This window comes from Cydia pomonella, chromosome 10 (genome assembly GCF_033807575.1).
Source record: "Cydia pomonella isolate Wapato2018A chromosome 10, ilCydPomo1, whole genome shotgun sequence".
Lineage (NCBI taxonomy): Eukaryota > Metazoa > Arthropoda > Insecta > Lepidoptera > Tortricidae > Cydia > Cydia pomonella.
In genome coordinates this window covers 18,680,365-18,701,736 of record NC_084712.1, presented here as the reverse complement: position 1 = coordinate 18,701,736, position 21,372 = coordinate 18,680,365, and the positions used below count along the sequence as shown (strand labels likewise).

The window sequence follows — 21,372 nt, the reverse complement described above, 5'->3', positions numbered from 1 at the left end:
CGTTGCATTGTAACCTGCCTGCCTGCTGGTTGGGGCCTGGCATCAAATAAGGGTCGGCTGGTTTATAGTACATTGGCCTTTGAGTCTATTACAGACTATTCAAACAGTGTCAGGGCGGCAGCGCTTTTCATGGCTGTGTAGGCCAATACGGGAGCGGCAAACACGAGCACAAGCCAGGCAGGTGTAGTGTGTCCGTGGCGAACAGGTGTCGGGCTGATGACGCTTGGCTCGCTTACTAGCAAGTGTCTTAAACCAAGCCTCATCATGGATTTTACGTCCGTCGAACACCAGTTTGCGCCACTTATCTCTGTCCTCATATAAAAAATAACGTATGTATGTAATAAGTACAAACAAAATCGTCTTAAAAATACCTTGAGTGGGTCATGTTTTCATTGCCTTATTGCGAAATAATACTTTTCATCTCTTTTTTAAAACACTGTAATAACAAAGTTGGCCCACACGGCGCTGCAAGGGTTTCCGAAATTTTTTTTAATAAGTTATCCAAAGGAGACGTCTCCCAAGATGAAGTTGCCGCACAAATCCTTTGAAAAGGCTTCAAAGTTGTGCCTCCTCGTAACCCAAAACTTGTGTGTCACTCAGTTCACGGGCTGAATTCCAAGTTAATTAACCGACAGCCTGAGGGCAAATGTTATGTTCATCTCATAAAGCAGGAAACGTCATTTCCGAATTAATTCACACCCCGGTTCTAGTCTTGTGAGTATACGGGATAAGTCACACCCTATGACAATCTTGTACATAGATGCCGCTTGATCCGAAACTTGTATGAAAACAATGACAATGTAATATTGAATCAGGACATCAAATGTCTTAAAAACGATGTTAAAGATATCACTAAGTATACGTTTTAGGCGATTGACAACTTGTATATACAATTATTTTATTTCACATCATCAATTTATTGATGAAATATGTCTTTCCCATCACGGAACAATGGTGTTCCGGACCTTTGGGAGGCGTGCGCGGAGCCGAAGCCAACACGTAGACACTTAAATGAAATGTAAGGGGTACACCTAGCGGATGTTGCCCTTGCCCGTGTCATGGGACGCACGCAGAGGCAGCACCCGCCAGGGTGTAAGAACTATTTGAGGCTTGATGGAATCTAAAATGAACTGGGCTATTGGGTGAAAGCGATGGACTAAATACTGGGCTATGGGATAAAAAACCGGACGCCTGCCTAATAAAACGTTATTCAATTTTATTAAATATTAAAATAATATTGGTATCTACTAATAGTCAGATAAATAAATACAGATGGAAACGTCATTAGCATTAGAAAATTAATCAATCAGATTTTGTAGTTAAATGTTTTAAATATTACGTATGAAATGCGACAATTTTTGCAGCTTCGTCGCGCCATGCCGCTCAAATGTAAATTATTCGTCTGGGTGTGGTATTTAATTCATTTGAAGTAATATCATTTTCATTAAATTTGCAAATATACAAATAGAATAAGTTGGTTTGGAGCAATCGTAAAAGTAGGTATTTAAAAATATTGAAACCAACCAACTCTTTGTCTGAAGTGCTCGTTCCTCCACCAGCATTCTTAATCCGAATCCAAATTTTACGGAAAATTATTTGAAGCTACGTCAGATCTGATATTACCATACTTGTTTTAACGAACGTTGGAACAGATAGCAAACTCATATCTCCTAATCTCCGTTTACCAAGACTTTTAGATATACGAAAAAACATTGACGGACAATTGACATTTTAAGATTTTTATTAGACTTCTTTTTTGTATTTGACGCACTCATTGTAATGGTAATTTTCACATGATGTCTATAATAAAATTGTCTTTTCAAACTAAATATGTTAGGGATGCAACTGCAACTTTCATTTATATATCTAAAATCTGTAGTTTCTTTGGGACGGCGTTTGAGAGATAGGGGCAGCGACCCCCGTGCCGGCGCTTTCCTGGTTCAGCAAATATCGCTAGCTGTGCAACGCGGCATTGCCGCTAGCATTTTTGGCACGTTTGGATCAAGTGAGAGTCGGAACGGGACATAGGGCTTTTGATAGACAGTTAGTTTGTTATAATTAATTTAATTTTTAGGTTTATTTCTAGTTTTAATTTTTTATCAGAATGTCTTTTTATATTTCCTCTTAACATTGACGTATTATATAAAATTTGAATTACAATTATAATAAATTAAAATTGACATTAAAAAACAATAAACTACATATATTCAACAGTAGTGTAGTATACTTACTTACTTATTTACTTACTCCGTTGGCTCAGCGACCCAAAATGAGACTTGGCCTCCGACGCAAGACAGCGCCACTTTTCTCGGTCCTGTGCGACCTCTCGCCAATTGTCGACTCGAAGCTCGCGCAGATCCGCCTCCACCATGTCGCTCCAGCGATACCTAGTAGCAGTAGTAGTAGTAGTATTATGTTTCACAGCTTCATTCTTTGCGATTTATTAGTGTTTACATATTGTAGTAGCATTACCAAGCACTAACCTTGCACGGTTTGTTTAAAGATTTTTTTTTTTTAACTGGCAACAGTCGTTGTCCCCACCACCAACCCAACATGGCACTGGTGCAGTCCGCCATTCTTCATTCTGTATTTCCGTGCTCAAGCCTTCGCACGCGTCCCAAGTCCGCCGCAACGAAATCTTTCAACATGGGCAAGAGGAAAGAAGAGCTCCGAGACGACGAGATACGAAGAAAAATACAAAAATTGGAAAATAAATTGGCGAGAAAACCCGCTAGGCGTCGAATTATATACTCATCATCAGATTCTTCTGCAGAATCAGACGGTAAGCTATGACTTCTGCGGATGCGTATTGCTAAAAAACAACTATCATCATGCTACATAATTAAAATGGATTAGTGATGCGAGCAACCAAACCGGGTTGTCTTCGTCACATTTATGTGATACGTCACTGCTAGCAGGGCAGGTACTGTCACTAAAAATATTAAAACCTTTTCATTATTGCAGACGACGCAAATCAAGTTGCGGCACGCAAAGTAACTGCAGTGGCCATGGTCCACTCGCCAAACTCGCTTCGTGTCACGCCGCCACGTGCCGTCTCACCGCCGTCGCCGCGCTCGCCGCAGGATATGCCGTCACCCCCGGAGCAGTCGACGCCAGCTCAAACTGACACCGAGACCGAAGTACCTAATCCAGAAGAACAACAACTCGACGACGAGATTTTGTCACTACTGGGTGACGCCCCAAAAAGTGACCATCCATTTGGGCCACCTATGCACAAAGACATTGCCAACCGATGGCAAGAGATACTTTTGAAGGGTTTAGACAAAGAGACGAAAGAAAAACTGTTAAAACAGTATGTGATCCCTAAAAACTGTGACATGCTTTTAGCCCCCAAACTAAACCCCGAAGCAAAGGCTGCTTTGTCAGACGGCTCGGTAAAACGTGACTTCTGTATTATGCAAAAGCAAAATCAAGTGGGCGTGGCCCTTGCTGCCCTGGCCTCTCTTACAGAATTAATAATTTCAGGAGAGAATAATAAGCAAAAACTTCTTAAGCCCCTGAGTGACGCATGTCGAATTTTGTGCGATAGTCATCACAGCGAAACAGCGACGAGACGTCACTTTGTCTTAACCGCAACAGATGCCGCTCTCAAAGAAACGTTGGTTGAAGCAGAGAGAGATCAATTTTTGTTTGGCGAAAACGTGAGCGAGAAATTAAAAGTAGCCAAAAGCATCCAAAAAACCGGGGAGTCATTAAAACAACAACAAAAGTCAGTTTTTAACAAAAATAATTTTATTGCAAACAAAAGTCATTTAAACTTCAAGCCGTATCGCAGGACGGACCACAAGCCAGGCGCCAGCACGGCGCGCACAGCTCGCGCACCTCGCGCACCTCAGCGCTACCAGCCCAGCGCGAGCAGCTACTCGTACAATCGCCGGGCGCCGGCGCCGAGTCGAGCCCGCTCGCCGCCGCCGCGACGCACCACCCACTATCGGAGATAGACTACGAGGTACGGTACGCTGGTAGACTTCGGTATTATTATAATGAATGGACTAAAATAACTGATGATCCAGTCATTTTGTCTTGGCTCAAAGGTTATTTAATACCCTTTACTTCCACGCCTCATCGCCCCGATACCCCCCGTGTCTACCCTAAAACTGACCAAGAGCATCAGGACTTTCTTAAGTCAATAAAATCATTACTAGAGATCAACGCGATTTCAAAGTGTGATCACGTTGATGACGAATTCATATCCACAGTCTTTCTGGTACCTAAACCGAATGGCGACAAACGCTTCATATTAAATTTAAAATGTTTAAATAAATTCGTAGATACTAAACATTTTAAAATGGAGGATTACCGCACTGCGTCTAAATTCATTACCAATTACTGTTACATGGCATGTGTAGATTTAAAGGATGCATACTTTTTACTACCCGTTCATGAATCCCATCGAAAGTATTTGCGGTTTGTGTATGACAATAATTTATATGAATTTAATTCCTTAGCGTTCGGTTTAAGCTCTAGTCCGTATGTGTTTACTAAATTAATGAAACCCGTAATGGAATATTTAAGATCACAAGGTTTGCTATCAGTCATATATTTGGATGACATTTTTCTAATTGGTTCTTCATACTCTGAATGTAAAACTAATGTTAACATAACCAAAAACACTTTAGAAAGGCTTGGTTTCTTACTAAACTTCGATAAAAGTTGTTTGGTCCCAAAAATGGAATGCAAATTCCTAGGTTTTGTCTTTGACTCCCAAAACATGATTATGAAACTTCCTGACACTAAAAGAATAAAGATTAAAGAAAAGTTACAGGCTTTGTTAAATATCCATAGGTGTACACTACGTGAATTTGCAAGTTTTCTAGGTCTTTTAGTGTCGGCATGTCCAGCAATTCAATATTCGTGGCTTTACACCAAGGAATTTGAATATTTCAAGTATTCATGTTTATTAAATAATCCTAGTTACGAGCAAAGTGTACGAATACCCACAGCATTAAAAAATGACATGTTTTGGTGGCTCAATAACATAGACCAGGGTTATACTCCTCTGTGCGTAGAAGAATATAAATTAGAAATATTTTCAGATGCGTCTAAGACTGGCTGGGGTGCCTATTGTGATCATAATAAAACCTACGGCCATTGGAAAGATGATGAAATAAATTTACACATTAATGAGCTAGAAATCAAGGCTGCTTTCTTTGCACTTAAAAGTTTTGCAAAGAACCTAAATGACTGTAGAATTCTTTTACGCATTGATAACGTTACTGCAATTTCCTGCATTAATAGAATGGGCAGCATTCAGTTTAGACATTTAAATAAGATTGCCAGAGAAATTTGGGAATGGTGCGAATGTCGTAAAATATTTATTTTTGCATCTTACATTAAGTCAAACGAGAATTATGAAGCAGATTCACTGTCACGTAAAAAGTTTAAAGATATTGAATGGGAATTGAATGATTATGCATTCAACGAAATAACATCAAATTACGGGTACCCGGAGGTTGATTTGTTTGCTAGTCGTCACAACGCTAAATGCCCTATTTATGTAACGTGGAAAAATGATCCCAATGCCTGGGCTATAGATGCATTTACGATCTCTTGGAAAAATAAATATTTTTACGCATTTCCACCATTCGCGTTACTAGCTAAAACAATGCAAAAAATAATAACTGATAAAGCTGAGGGCATAGTAGTTGTACCGTATTGGCCGATGCAACCATGGTTTCCGTTATTTAAAAAACTAACTGTTTCTGAATGTATCACTTTCGAGCCTAATGCTAAATTATTAATATCTCCTTTCAGGACGAGCCACAACCTATACAAGACCCTCAAATTGGTTGCCGCGAAGCTTTCAGGCAAGCATTACTGAAAAAGTCCCTATCGATTGGATGCATAAATATAATGTTAGCCTCCCTATCAGATTCTACATATAAACAATATGACGGATGTATTAAAAAGTGGATATCCTATTGTAATAATAAAACGGTTGATTATACAAATCCATCTGTTCCTCAAATTGTTGATTTCTTAACAGAGGTGTTTGATGCCGGGGCACAATATGGTACGATTAACAGCTACAAATCTGCTTTGTCGTTAATATTAGGTGAAATTGTTAATCATGAAATAATAAAACGTTTTATGAAAGGTGTTTTTAAGCTTAGACCTTCAAAACCCAGATACAATGTAACATGGGACCCTAATATTGTCTTAAATTACTTGTCACACAAATGGCCTAATGAAACTCTAAGTTTAGAAATCCTGGGTAAAAAATCTCTAACTTTATTAGCCTTAGTAACAGCACATCGTGTGCAAACCCTCTCTTTAATAAAACTAAGTAATATCAAGGTCAACGCTCCTGTCGATATAACAATACACATCCCGGATTCTATAAAAACAACAAAGCCAAACGCCTACCAGCCTATTTTACGTTTACCGTATTTTGACACACGTCCAGAGATTTGTCCAGCAAGGTGTCTTGAAGCGTATATCATTAAAACAACAACACTTCGTAAAGAACACGATTATTTATTTATTAGTCATAGACGGCCACATAATAAGTTATCACCACAAACACTCAGTCACTGGATAAAAAACACTCTTAGCTTCTCTGGAATAGACACCTCCATATTTAGTGCCCATAGCACAAGGCACGCTGCTACTACTTCGGCTAATAGACTTGGAGTCTCCTTAGATTTAATTAGGAAAACTGCAGGCTGGACTGATTCCTCCTCGGTATTCGCAAAATATTACAACAAAGAGATTATTGTTGATCCCAATCAATTTGCGATGTCTGTTCTGTCGTCAAATAACCTGTAATAATAATTAAGTATAAGAATAAATATGTCATTGATTATAATAAATAAATAAATAAAGTACTTGTTACGATGTTAATGGTTTCAATAAATTGAATAATAAATACATACCTTACTGATTATTATTTTTTAACCCTTTTGTTTCATATTTATTAATTTGTCTCTGAACATCCTACAATATGTAAACACTAATAAATCGCAAAGAATGAAGCTGTGAAACATAATTAAAAATCAAACGAACTTGCCAAGTGAAGTTCGATGATAATTATGTGAGCAGCTTCATTCGACGCGATTTATGCATACCCTCCCAAATATATATAAAAAAAAAAACCCTACCCTATAAATATGAAACAAATTGCTATAAACAAAATGAAGAATGGCGGACTGCACCAGTGCCATGTTGGGTTGGTGGTGGGGACAACGACTGTTGCCAGTTAAAAAAAAAAATCTTTAAACAAACCGTGCAAGGTTAGTGCTTGGTAATGCTACTACAATATGTAAACACTAATAAATCGCGTCGAATGAAGCTGCTCACATAATTATCATCGAACTTCACTTGGCAAGTTCGTTTGATTTTTAAGTGTAGTACAGTCCAATATTTAACGTTGATTATTGACGAGCATATTTGAATATTAATACTTACTAGTTGCATATAAAGTGCTAACAAATTAGATAACAACATTTTAACAGCTTATTCTACTCTCCTGGGGCATATTTAAGTAAAAAATATTATAAATAAATAAACAAATATTTTTTGGAGAAAATTGGAAAACAAATCTGCTAATGAGATATTTAAATGAGACCTCGTTGAAGAGATTCTAGAACCTCTTTTACCTAACTCTTAACTGGCTACTTCACGTTGATAAATCAAATGACACGTTGACTATGGCATTTAAGACAAACAATTGGAAACTTCTTGTCAGTAATATGCACATGCGATTAATTTTAGATAGATTAATAATTTATTAATTTGTTTGGTAAATGAAAACCAAACAAACATATGAAAAGTTTCCTAATATGTATTTAAAGTTAATTGTTTTAATGTAAAGTACCATCTCTTAATATATCGGTAACGAATTTTTTAGCGCCTTATACATATATTTTCGAGCTTAGGTACATATACGAGTATTAAATGCTTTTTCTTTAAAGTGATACTCAACATAATTTCAACAATATGTACTTTTAAATATTTTATTCGACATTGAATTTGTACCGTATTTGGTGTGAACTGTTATTAAGTTCCCAAATTTACGGTACCATATGTATGTTTCTGGTGAATAAACAACTTTCATTCATTGGTTCAATAATAACCGTACGTGTAGGATTGGTCCCTAATTTAATTCACGCCAGCGGCGAAGTTCAAGTCTTTGCCTTGCGTGTGGCGGTGACAGGTTGTATTAGATCACAAACAAGTTGCTCCGAGGATCCGTAATTAGGGTGAACCTATACGATTGACTTGGCTTAATTATTTAAACGAGCTGTAAAAACTAAGCATGACTATTTCGCTGCGTAGCGTAGAGCATGCACCACAATGCAACACAAGCATGCAATCACATTCTTTTTATACACATTTTCAGACATCTTGAAAATGTCAATTTTTCACTAAAATACAAATTGTAACATTTAACCAGCATGTATAGGGGATCACGTTCTCCAGCATGGGTGCAGCAACGCGAGTCCGCAAATAACTGGTGCTTGCGAGCAGCGCGCTACCGAGCCCGCGTCGGTACACGGTAGCAAATAGCCCGGGTCAGGCTGGGACAGTCGAATTTGTTATGGCAGAGGTTATATAGTACCATCGCGTCCAGAAGGAGGCGTCGGTTTAGTAAGTTGAGTAATTTGTACTTATCGAGAAGCTGGTGGTAACTTAAACGCAAACGGCAACGTCGGCAACATCTGAAATGCATGGCACGCAATTTTTTTTTTTTACATATAAAGACTGTTAAAAAAAAATTGTACTTATCGTAGAAAGGATTCCATATCGACACGGCATATTCTATTTGTGACCTAACCAGCGACTTATATAAATAGAAGTAAGTTGAGGGTTGTTTAAAATCCGTACCGAATAATAAAACCGTACATTTTATACGCTTTACTTTTTCGAGAGTCGATCCGCTAAGGGTGTAGGAAGTGGGAAAGGTTCTTGGTAAAACTAATTTGTTTACATTTAGGCAGGCTAACACAGTTTTTCGACGCGAGAGTTGTATAAATATATAGTCCACAGTGAGAGCAGAGCTGCTAAGCGGGCGAGATATTAAAAAACCGGCCAAGTGCGAATCGGACTCGCGCACCGAGGGTTCCGTACAAATCAGTAGGTATATTTATTATATGACGTAACTAAAAATTTACGGTTTTCGCAATTTTTCCATTATCTGTGCTACAATACGTTTCTTCGTACCAAATTTTAAGATTCTGAGTTCACGGGAAGTACCTTGTAGGTTTTGATTCCCTTGCGAGTGTCGAAAATTTCTGGAATTTTCGGCATAATCGGCTGTATCTTTTGATTGCGTTAGATTAAAAGTTTGATTTTTTCACAGCTCCAAGGGCAGTAGACCTGAGTATCTGATATGAATTCCAGCATTATACCTCCACGTGTTCCTGAGAAAAAGGGTCTTGGCAGACAGACAAACGGACGAACGGACAACAAAGTGATTCTATAAGGGTTCCGTTTTTTCCTTTCGAGGTATGGAACCCTAAAAATCAGCCAAGTGACTTCAACACATACATATTTATTTTATTCTGTTTTTATTATTGGTTATTACAGAAATACATTATCTGTGAAAATTTCAACTGTCTAGCTATCACGGTTCATGAGATACAGTCTGGTGACAAACAGACAGACAGACTGACAGACAGACGGACAGTGGAGTCTTAGTAATAGGATCCCGTTTTTACCCTTTAGGTACGGAACCCTAAAAAAGTATTTGAAAACTACGTTATACTTCATTTTTTAAGGGAATAAGTTTATGTACAGATATTTTTTTCACTATTACCTTGAAGCAGAAGTAGCTGCTGACTTTACCGTTCTTAGGAAAAGGGTGGGCCGGCGGCACGAACCCGCGTAATAAAATTATACCTAATTAATAATAAAATTACTCATGTGATGATGATGAGCCGTAAAATGAATCAAGCTAGAATGGCCCGGATCTGGTCCCAGGCGTCTAACACTTCAGTTTTCTGCAAGCAGCATACGTGATCACCGATCACCCGTCAAAGAAACCGAAGTACCCATGGGAAGCCTCGAAGTGCGGTGCTTTCTAGAGTGAGTCATCCTTAAATTGCTATTACAGAAATAATATACTACACATAACTTTAGTAAAGGGTCCTGTTCGTACTAAAAGTGAGGTCATATCATCCTTTGTTTTTCAGAGTTCGAAAATAATGTTCGAAATCGACATCGACTTTATTACTACGCACTAAACATGTAACATTTTCACATATAATAAAGTGTTTTAAGGAAATGCTTACCGTTATTTGCGATTTCAAACGCATCATAGAGGGGTGGTGTGTAGATAAATTATGTTAATTCCATCGATACTGTAGCGAGGTCACCTCAAAGTGTCGAGTAAGAGAATTCGTTCCATCAATCAAGTATGTACAGCGCTAAGCGCACATCAATCACAACCTACGTATCTACATGCTCTTTCCAGAATGTTTATTTTCCTTTCGGGACTCTGGTTGACATGGTTTTGATAAATTATTGGTCTACGCACGTAACCGATTTTATGTCAAATGTAAGGTAGAAGTACTAGCGCTCGACGCTGCACTAGTACTCGACATGAGCACTTTATGTCAAAGTGACACGGATTAAGTTCGAATACAGAAAAATATTCGTTGTTCAAATTCAACCTATATTTCCATGAAATAAAGTGCCCATGTCGATGACTAGTGCAGCGTCGAGCACTAGTACTTCTACCTTACCTAATTTTGCATGGGTTAGCAGAGCGCTTGGCATGCGGTTGCGGTATACATTATATTATGGTGAACATGTGCTTCGGACATGTTTAGTGATTAATAAAGTTGGTAATCAGAGACATACGTTTGGTACGTACAGCGTATGAAAAGGGTGTCTGTCGATTATGTAGCCTACTGCATGTAACTTTTTTTTTTATAAATGTTTTTTGAAGCATAGGTATATAATTTGTGATAATGACTGTCAAATGGATTACAAAACAAAGAAAACCTTTTAAGAAAACTGGATGCAGTAACCACTAGCTGTAAAATTACATGAAATTTACATCATTGCTTTAATCGAAGTCTAAATAGTTTTTGTCTTAAGTAGGTAGGTAGGTTTTAGCAATAAAAACTATAATTTTGGTTATCACTATGTCACGTGAAAAAAGTGAATAAATATTTATTTTTATTTATATATATGTTTTTATTTGCGGTCAACTCTCTGAATATCAAGCGAAGACACACGACACGAGAAAGGTTTAACTACGATATATAAGGAACGCTGGGGCTAGGCATATCGTATATTTAACAAGCACGCCATGCTACGAATGCTGTTCCGTCTCTATTTGAACAACATAAAGCTGAGCGGCGAACATCTGTCAGAGCAAACGCAACGCCAGCCATCCACAGCCGTCCCGGGCCGAAATTGGCAGAAAATCAAACATCCCCTAGTTTGCGGATTCATTTTAAAAACATGTTCAGCGCAATGCACTGCTACTTCATGTGAGCAGTTTTGGTGCCAAATGGGGAATATTTTTCGCATTTGCTTGTGCGTAAATTGGGTTGTGAATCTTCATTGGTTTGCAATGAATGTGAATACGATTGTGTTATTTCCGCATTTCTGGAACATAAACATAAAGATTTGTATACTTAAATACAGATAGTAAGTATAAATAACTTATGTAGATGGATATATAGAGCTCTGCAAACTTCATTTACTAGTTCGTAGTTATTGCGTTATAGCGCGTGATATTCAGAAAGCATAATATTGGTAGAAATGTGTATAGAATAAAATGGATGTTCGTGTTTCAACAAGAAGGAAATAACTTGAAACCACTTAGGGTAACATCAAAGCTTTTAATTAATCTTAACTGAAGCAAATGTTATAACGTTTGCTCTCAAATTCTTTAAAGTTTTTCTCTCGTAGAATAAAACAACACACACAAACACAACTTTACGTAAAACAGGTCACAATCCAGCCATTACAATTTACGGACAACGCCGACTACAGAGCACACCACAGATGTAGAATGACGCTTAAAGGTAATTAGAGTGTGCAAAAGGGAAGCCATCGCATATATAAAAATACTTATTTTCATAAGTGCGAAAGACTCGGCCTATCATTCATATTGGCCGCTTGAATGAACCAAAACATAAGGATAGCGGGCTGGAAAATACGTAAGGCTGTAATTAGGAGAATATATATGGTGTGTGACTATATCTTTTATAATACACTGTTACAAAAGCAAATAATTTACGCAATTACACATTAAATATTTCTGAATTCAATACTTCAAATGACACTACAGATAATTCCAATTTTGGTCATACTTTTCATATTTGACAGCCAATCTTGTGCAAAGTAGATCTGTGGAGCACACACACAGACTAACGCAGTAATACCGTGATAATGACACTTATGAAGCAAAACAACGCGACAGAAAAGGGCCTTGGAGGAAAGTTGAGGTAAATAAGGTAATTAGGGCGACAGTGAGCGACGAGCGTGGCTGCAAATGTACTGTTAAAGAACAAAGGTGTAGAAGGGATGGATCATAAAAGGTCAAAACTTGCAAATTATGAAATGAGTTCTAAACTAACCACGGTATACTAATTTACTGAAATGGGGTCTAATTAAATTTCCATTTTTGACTGTTACCGTAGTTTTATTCTACTGGCGTTACCTATTCATAAACACATTCCATGTAAAATCTAAAATGCCGTTGAAATTCGTTTATTCGAGTCTATTATTAAAGTGTCTGCAATATTTGACCCCAAAAAGACAGTTGACAGAAGAAATACAAATTAGGAACAGTAGGCGATACTTATGTTTAGTTTTGTAGTTGTGACGCTAAAATGTACTTCGTACATTTTTTTTCTTAAGTCCGACTCACGCTCAGCCATAGACTTCTTCTAGGTTTCACAGTAGGTAAAGAACTATTCCAAAATTCAACCTAATCTAATCATCCAGTAGGTCGAAGAAAATTGACTGTGATAGACGGACAGACAGACACACAAGTGATCCTAAGAGTTCCGAATTTTCATTTTGAGGTACGGAACCCTAAAAATTTTAAATTATAACATTCCATACATGTAGGTATAAAAAATTAAGCCATGTCATATCCGCACATCGTTACTCTTCAGAACTTTATACCCTTTTCGCGTATTTGTCCCCGGCCGTACTCTCAAACTATTCCTCATATAATACATATAGCTAGCTTAATTTTGACATTCGTTTTCTCACCGCTCCACTCATATTAAGCGTCAAGGACTTTACTAATCAAACAGGGAATAGCGCAAATGTGTTCTGTATTTCTCGAATAAAGGAAAATAATTTGTTCTATTCTAAGTGACAGGGAAAAATGCTCAATCGTAGCTCAGCGGAGAACAAAGAACTAATAATGGAATATCGTAGTATCAATCGATATATAGAATACCAACTACCTACAACGTTACACGTAAAGTTACGAGTATATACCCGGTTGAAACACAAAATATACTGTAATATAAAATGATTTGTTGACAAAAGAAAAGATTCTTTACAATTTTCACTTTTTTTTAATTCTACGTCGGTGGCAAACAAGCATAGGGCCCGCCTGATGGTAATTAGTCTCCGTAGCCTATATACGCCTGCAACTCCAGAGGAGTTATATGCGCGTTGCCGACCCTAACACTCAGCACCCTCGTTGAGCTCTGCCTGGTTGGCTCCAGGCTGAGCCTTGGAATTATTTTCCATAATGTTAATATCCAGAAAGGAAAATGTCTACTACATTAATATGGAGAAGCGGCATTCCATTTTCCTCTTAAGGCACATAATTACGTCGAGTAATTTAGTGTTTCCACAAAGGTAGGTACGATACATCAGTACTCTGTGTTTGAGCTGATTGACCTAAGCGAGCAATTGCCTTGCTCGGTAGTCAGAGCGTAATATTTGCGAGCGCAGGCAGGTGGATCTAATTAGAGGAGTATGTTAGAGCGGCAGAACCATTTCTACCGGTTACCGAGCTGAGGGAAACGATCAGACTCAGGCAAACCAGTATAAAGGATGACTTACTTTAGAACGGTCGGGGTCCGGGACGAAGCTTCCGACACTGCGTTTTCACGTGATGTATTTTTTGGAAAATGTGCACAGGAATCGCATGACTTAATTTCACCTCCCCGTTCCATCATCGAACGTCCAGGCACGAGGAGCGAAGTATCTTTACGTTGTTAACATACCAAACAAAGCACAAAGTTATTTAAACCTTTTTCCATTGCAGAATACTATGGATTTGCTCGTTGGTATTTCCGAAATCAATCTCCTTAGGTAAAGCTCCTAGTAAGTAGGTAAGCTACTTTACTTGTGAATTTTCCAGGTTTCATTTGTTTTAAACTTACTATTAAGTCGGTATATCTAGTACCTACAGGTTTTTTACCTTTTTAGGTACAGTCAGCGTCAAATACTTTGTAGCAACCAAAGTAGCCAAATAGTTCGGTACACCATATATTTAGTATGGTGTACCGAACTATTTGGCCACTTTGACTGCTACAAAGTATTTGACGCTGACTGTACCTAATAGGTACCTGTTTTGAAAAAGAACGGTACCTTTTTAGGTGCTAGCAATAAGATACTTTAATTTTAGGGTTTCTTTTCCCGAACTTTCAAAAGGGAGAACGAAACCTGGCTTGCATGTAGCTTCAGGCAAGAAAAAACAGAAGTGGGCATTTCCCACTCTTTGTTCACATTTTTTAAATGTCGGACTGATTAAACTAAACAAGGCCTAATCATTGAGTTGAGCTACAACTAGAAGAAAAATATAACTCAGGGAAAAACGTAGTAAATCTCAAGCATTTTCCGTATGCACACAGAGTGTTGCGCTCAATAGTCAATCAGGTTTCAAAGAAGGCGGCGAGATCAAAACCGGCGCCTGCGCTCGTTACCTGCCTGCTCACGGCACGGGACGGGTAGTGCCGGGGAATATTCCTGATCGGAGATTTTGATTTTTTCATATCCTAATGTTACATTAGTGTTTCCCTAACGAACCGATTTACTCCTATGGTTATTCTATAAGGAGTTTTTTTTTAAATAGCCCACATTGTGTCCCACTGCTGAGCAAAGGCCTCCCCTGTCTTCCGCCACTCGTCACGGCTTTGTGCATGCTCCCGCCGGTCGCCACAAAATGAGTCCAGGTCGTCTCGTCATCTCTTTCCTGCCTCTGCCTCGGGTGATCTGTGGTGCCCATTTGGTTGCTATTTTGGCCTGTCCTGGTGCGTCCTACAGATGTTTCCCGCCCAATAGCATTTGAGTTTGGCGGCCTTCACACCCACATCTGCGATACCAGTTTTGGAGCGCAGCTCTGTGTTCCGTCCGATCGATTCTACGGACTCCGAGTATGCTGCGCTCCATTTCTCACTGGCAAATCTTGATTCGGGACTTTTGAGCTTCTGTTAATGACCAAGGTTGGGCGCCGTAGGTTAAGATAGGCAGGAAACACATGTCGAAATGTTTGCGTTTTATTGCTAGTGGAAGGTTGCCCTCCATTAAGGTCTTCATGGACCAGAAACTCATCCAGGCGTTTTCGTTGCGTCGATCGATTTCCTTGAACTGCCTGTTATCGAAGGATGCTATCTGACTCAGATAGGTGTATTCGTCAACATACTGTATTTATGGAGTTACCTATCATTAAAAAAAAAAACAACAACACATTTTGTTGATTAAATTTAATGGGTACTGGTTGAATTAAGTAAATATGTTGAATAACTGCCTCTATCATTTTTAGAATTCCAGTGTGGACGTTTATATTTACTGCGGCTTGCCTTTTAGAGACATTAAGTAGGTAGGTAGGTCAAGGTGATTTGTATTTCACTTCGTATCTTTTATATATTAGTAAAAATCAACATTAACCATTATGGAAAAACCAAGGTTTTAAGAATGACCTAGGTTACCGTATCCATGGTTACGAATGATCTACTAGAAAATTTAATTATGTGTTGTGCCTACATTTTTAATTGCCTGTTTATATATTTGGTCGAGCCGGGCGGACTGCAAATATTTGTATTCGGTATTCAGTTTCAGGAGGTTAAAATTTTATTATAAGATATGACAGGTTTTTGTCTCAATATGTTTCGCAGCACGCCACATCACTACGCATGTACGTACAAGAAGTTTAGTCGAATCATAGATCAAGTCGACTCCGATAAGTAATGCCATCTTCGTCGCGAGACTTCTACTGAATAGGACAACGTACGCTCGTCAAACACACGAAATTTTTTACCTAACGAATACGTTAACTTGAACGCTGCCACCGATAAGTCTGAAGATTTCATTCGGATTGCAACTATAGCCGCGAGGTACCGTTCGGTCTCAAACTACATACACTAGCAATACAGCTGCAGTAATGCGGGATAGGATTAGGTTAGACAATTTACCCATCCTCGCTCAGCGCATCTCTAGTGGATAATATTCTATTGGTAGTATTAGGGTCTCCCCAAACCAGTCGACGCGGAGTCGGCTTTCGCCGAGTGTTTTACACCACACTATTCGCATTTAGCCGATCGACCGTCTCCGCGGTTGGACACCTGCGTTTAGCAGTCTCATCCTCCTTGCGGCCGTAGAGACGCCCGATCGCCTGCGACTTGCTATCGCAACAGTTGTAAAGCGACGGTCGGCTCTCCCGTGCTCCGTCCTGCCGTCGAGACGTCAGACAGCACACGAACAGCCGTTGAGTCCGACGAACAGATGTAGGACAGCGTGTGATCGGCAATCGTAAATCTCATTTTTGGAGACTGGTTGTTAGTAACAACCTGAGTTTGAAATTGAACAGACCTGTAAGATTATTTTCCTTGGTAATTGTTACATATTATATAATAACCTGTGATGATGGATATTTTACGTAGACGGGCATGGAAAAAAAGGCTTACCAGCATTTTTATCGTAGCATACTTGTTGGAAGAGCTAGAACAGCAGCAAAAGCGGAGGCGACCGTGGGTTGATTCTTTGTGGCAATATAGATCACTATACTTAGAGTCAGACACGGCATATAAACACTTATATTTACCGACTAATATTATTAAATGTTCCTCCGTCATTATTACTTCCGTGTTGTCAGATCTATTGCAGATTTTAATGTGGGTAATAATTCAAATGAACAAATACAAACGCATCAGTAGCTACTTCGGCCGTCATCGGCTCTGTTCGGCCGTCGTCAGCTATGTTCGGCCGTCGAAGACGCTGAACGGCTTCCGCCAGCTCTGACCGGTCCTTATCGTAGGTACTCGGCCGTGATCGGAGCCGTTCAACTCTTTCCGGCACCGTACGGCGGTATAAGGAGATTTATGAATGCGAACGTGTGCGGTAGGCTGCAAACAGCGTCGTACGAATGCGAACAGCTTTACGGCAAAACGCCGTTTTCCCGTCGAAAGACGTCGTTTCGCGTGGGCCGAGCCGATTTACGACTTATTCGCTCTTATTGCGTTGACATAAAGCTTTTTCCGTACGCGATTTGCCGAAACGGCGTCGACTAGTTTGGGGAGACCCTTAGTTCATAACAAACGCATCCCTCGCTACGCATCTTTGCACATATCTGATGGAAACGCAGCGTAGCCTTAAATGGAAGTTCGTAAGGATGAAATGTCGTGGCATATATTGTACGGCACGAGACATAAAGATTTTATTAACAAACCTGCACACAAAGCCTGGGTACAAACCCTTGCCCTTACAAGCCGCGTCTAATACTGGGCCCACTACATACGGCCATTTACCGAAGGGACCGTGTAGTTACCTACGTCTAATGAAGCCTTGGCACACATTTCATTTTAACACCTCGGCACAAGTAGAAAATACAATTAAATTAAAAGGAAAGTAAATTAAAACTTCATTTACAAAAATGAGATTGCTCAAAAATAAAATCATTCTTATTGACCATACAATAAAGTAATAAATCGTTTAAACATTAAGCTAGTTTAACTCACGTATTTTAAAAACAATCTCAATCATATTTTAATGGTACAACAGTTATCAACGCTTGACAGTAGGTACTAAATACCGGACAAATACATAGGTCATGTTTGCCGGAAAAATCTTAACACCGGGAACTAGGTTTTTCACGCACAGTACAGCGACATCTAGCGGGTAATTCGGCAACTGAAATTAATGGAAGAAAACTAGGAAATACATATAGAGTTTGGATAATATTATTTAAAGTTAATATATTATTTAAAGTTTGTATATGGGAAACAATACACGATTTCAATTAAGTAATTTGTCTCGATAGAATATTTCATGATTACTTTATGTTTTATTTTTGTATCTTTCTCTATTCCTCATTTTATATTTAATGATTGTAACCTGAGACGAAAGATTTTTTCATCACTTAAAAAACAGTTATGTAAAATAAGTACATAAATGTAAAAAAAGATCGAGTCAGAACCTGATAAAACACATATTCCATACATTTATAAAATGTGTGCGGTGCGAGCACATCTTAAAGAAAAAAAAATGCCCTAAAGTATAATACATTATTGAAGAAGCTAGAAAGTAACCAATAGATGGACGAGTTTATCTATTATATTTTCGATCGTGTCATTAGAAAGTGATTTTCATGTCTACTGTGTGAAAAATGATTAATAAAATTATTAATTAAGTAGGTAATGTATAACTGTTGGTGCAATAAAAAATATTTACTTACTTACTTATTTATAAATTTTATAATCGTTTTAAGACTGACGACAATTTCATATTCTTACTTATTTTAACTCATAATTCTCATAATACAGCAAACAACCCTTTCCCAACCCTTTTATAATACAATTTTATGCAAAAAGGATGCTTAAAATTCAGGGTCAGAACTCGGAGTTACAAAACGATGCCCAGCCGGAATGACCCAGCTCTACAGGTAGTATGATTATGGAGACCTCTCCATGTAGGTAGGTTGCTTTAAATAGGTGAGGGTGACGATCAATTTTAAAGAAGAAGAAAAAATAACTAAGGTCCGACCGAGAACGCTTTTTTTGTCTCGGCCGAGACCGAGACCGAGACCGAGATTCAATGGGATTCTCGGCCGAGACCGAGACCGAGACCGAGAATTTATAAAATAGAGAAAAAATACGAATTTTGCACTAAAATTGTTTTTATAATCGAAATTCGACGATTTATCAGAAAAAAAGTTATCATAATCAATTCCTAGCGCTATTAAACAGTATTTTTAGGGTTCTGTAGCCATAATGGCAAAAATCGAACCCTTGTAGTTACGTCATGTCCTATGTCTGTCGGTCTGTGCGTATGTCACAGCCATTTTACTCAAAAACTATACGGTATATTTTATAACCAAAGTTGGAACGTAGGTGTAGATGTATTATGTAAGTCGCTTCTTAGTTTCGAAAAAAATAATGTAAAATATATTTTCAAATATATACTCCGTATAAATGTAACAAAAAGTAAAAAAATAATCATGTGGCTCATCATTAGATAGGTCTTTAAAAATACAGCAAGGTTGCTAAAACGTTTTTTTTTATTAAATAAATACTTTTGACAATAATCGATTAAAAAAAAATTGTGTGATCCCCTCTAACTTTTGAACCGGGAGAGCAAAACCATTAAAAAAATTCTAAATAAGCAAATAATTTTTCAGGAAAATTATTTTGAATATGGAAGAGTTATAAAAAAACTGATCTTCTTATTAAAACGACAAAAGTGCCACTAACATACGCTCTTTTGCTTGTACGGCTTTTTTGTATTATATGAAGGTACGGAACCTTCCATTATGCGTGGTCCGACACGCACTTGGCCGGTTTTTCAGTACGGATGTGCACAAAAAGAGGTAAAATAACAATAATCAAAATAAAGAGTTATATATTGTAACTTGTAACCCAAAATATCCGCCACAGGTGTCGTTTTGTACTTACCTACTGCTTTGCTTTTTCCCTTTGACACAAATATATTTAGTATCAAAATATCCAGTGTCATCTTCCACAACAAGTTAATCTAAGTTACATCCCGATAACAATATACACCCATTTATTCATCAATAACAACTACCACAAAACGAAAAAAACCAAATGAACAAGTCATTACTTGCAACCGCGCCTATCCGATCCCAACACTTAGTATTTGATAAGTAATTGGCTTAAAATGTGGCTATGAAACCAATTTAAATCACAAAAAACGTCACACCAACCGGGCGATGCAACCAACGAGTGGCTTAGACCCCTGGGCTCGTGCGCGGAAAATTCAAATTCACCAATGATAACTCATTGCTTATTCTCGGTCTCGGCAAGAATCTCGGCCCATTTTGGCCGAGAGCCGAGACCGAGATCTCGGCCCGATTTTTGGCCGAGAATGCCGAGACCGAGACCGAGACCGAGATCTCGGTCGGACCTTAAAAATAACCAAAGCTTATGAAAACTATTCATTTACATAAATAAATAAGTAAATATTATAGGACATTCATAAACGAATTGACTAAGTCCCACAGTAAGTTCAATAAGGCTTGTGTTGTGGCTACTTATATATATAATACATAAGTATTTATAAATACTGAAGTACATAGAAAACACCCATAACTCAGCAACAAATATCCGTGCTCATCACATGAATAATGCCCTTACCAGGATTTGAATCGGGGACCATCGGCTTCATAGACAGGGTCACTACCCGCTTGGCTAGTCAGGTAGTCATATATCTTCAAGTAAAATAATTATTGTGAATGCGAAAGTGTGTCTACCTGTCCGTCTGTTACTTAATTCTTCATGCTTAAACTGCGAGTTTGCAGTTAAGCTAAGCAGAAACTAAGAGTTTGAGTTGTGGGGAAGGATATTAGAATAGTTTTTAATTCCCGAAATCGTCTATACACCCTTAGGTGTAAGAAGGGGTAGAGGATTAAAGAAAAAGCAGATTTGATTAAAAATAAGCTACCCATACCCAAATTACTAATTTTACGCAGACAGTTGCTGGAAAAAGCCTTAATACTTCATTTTTAGAAACTTTCTTTGCCTCATTGAGCTTACTGTAGGACATAGACAATTTGTGTAATCCCAGCCAACGAAAAAAACATAGAAGACTAACGTCAAATAAATTTTTTTTCCTGGCTTTCGCCTCTTATTGGCAGGAGGGATTTTGCCAATGACGACGTTTCAAGACGTACCACGCACGATATGCATGTTCGGTATATGATAGGACTCCAGACCTCTAAATCCGGCATTGCTGACAGACAACACAGGACATGTACAGTTTATTAGAAAAAGAGCGGGAAAGGTGACAGTTTTGACAATTAGAAGGCATACCAACATAAGGAGAGATAAGAAATGGACAATAAACATAAGATTCCTTATTATATTATTTTTTCCTGCACCAACATACACAAATGTCCCTGTTTGACCCAATGGTTGACTGGTAGAGAATGCCTTTTGGCATTAAGTTCGCCATTTGTAAATTTTTCTT

General features: G+C 38.3%; 1 protein-coding gene across 1 annotated transcript; it reads left to right on the top strand.

Annotated features, from left to right (window-relative positions):
• The first annotated feature begins 2,417 nt into the window (after window positions 1-2,417).
• On the top strand, window positions 2,418-4,215 carry LOC133521716 (uncharacterized). Its single transcript, XM_061856779.1, has 2 exons — window positions 2,418-2,782; window positions 2,965-4,215. Exons 1-2 carry the CDS (start codon window positions 2,554-2,556, stop codon window positions 3,960-3,962), a joined length of 1,227 nt encoding a protein of 408 aa, XP_061712763.1. The 5' UTR covers window positions 2,418-2,553; the 3' UTR covers window positions 3,963-4,215.
• Window positions 4,216-21,372: the final 17,157 nt, after the last annotated feature.

Excerpts from the sequence above, each read along its gene's own strand:
- LOC133521716 (XM_061856779.1), top strand. The coding sequence starts at position 2,554 with ATGGCACTGGTGCAGTCCGCCATTCTTCATTCTGTATTTCCGTGCTCA. Across the intron at positions 2,783-2,964 it reads TTCTTCTGCAGAATCAGACG|ACGACGCAAATCAAGTTGCG; the intron begins GTAAGCTATGAC and ends TCATTATTGCAG.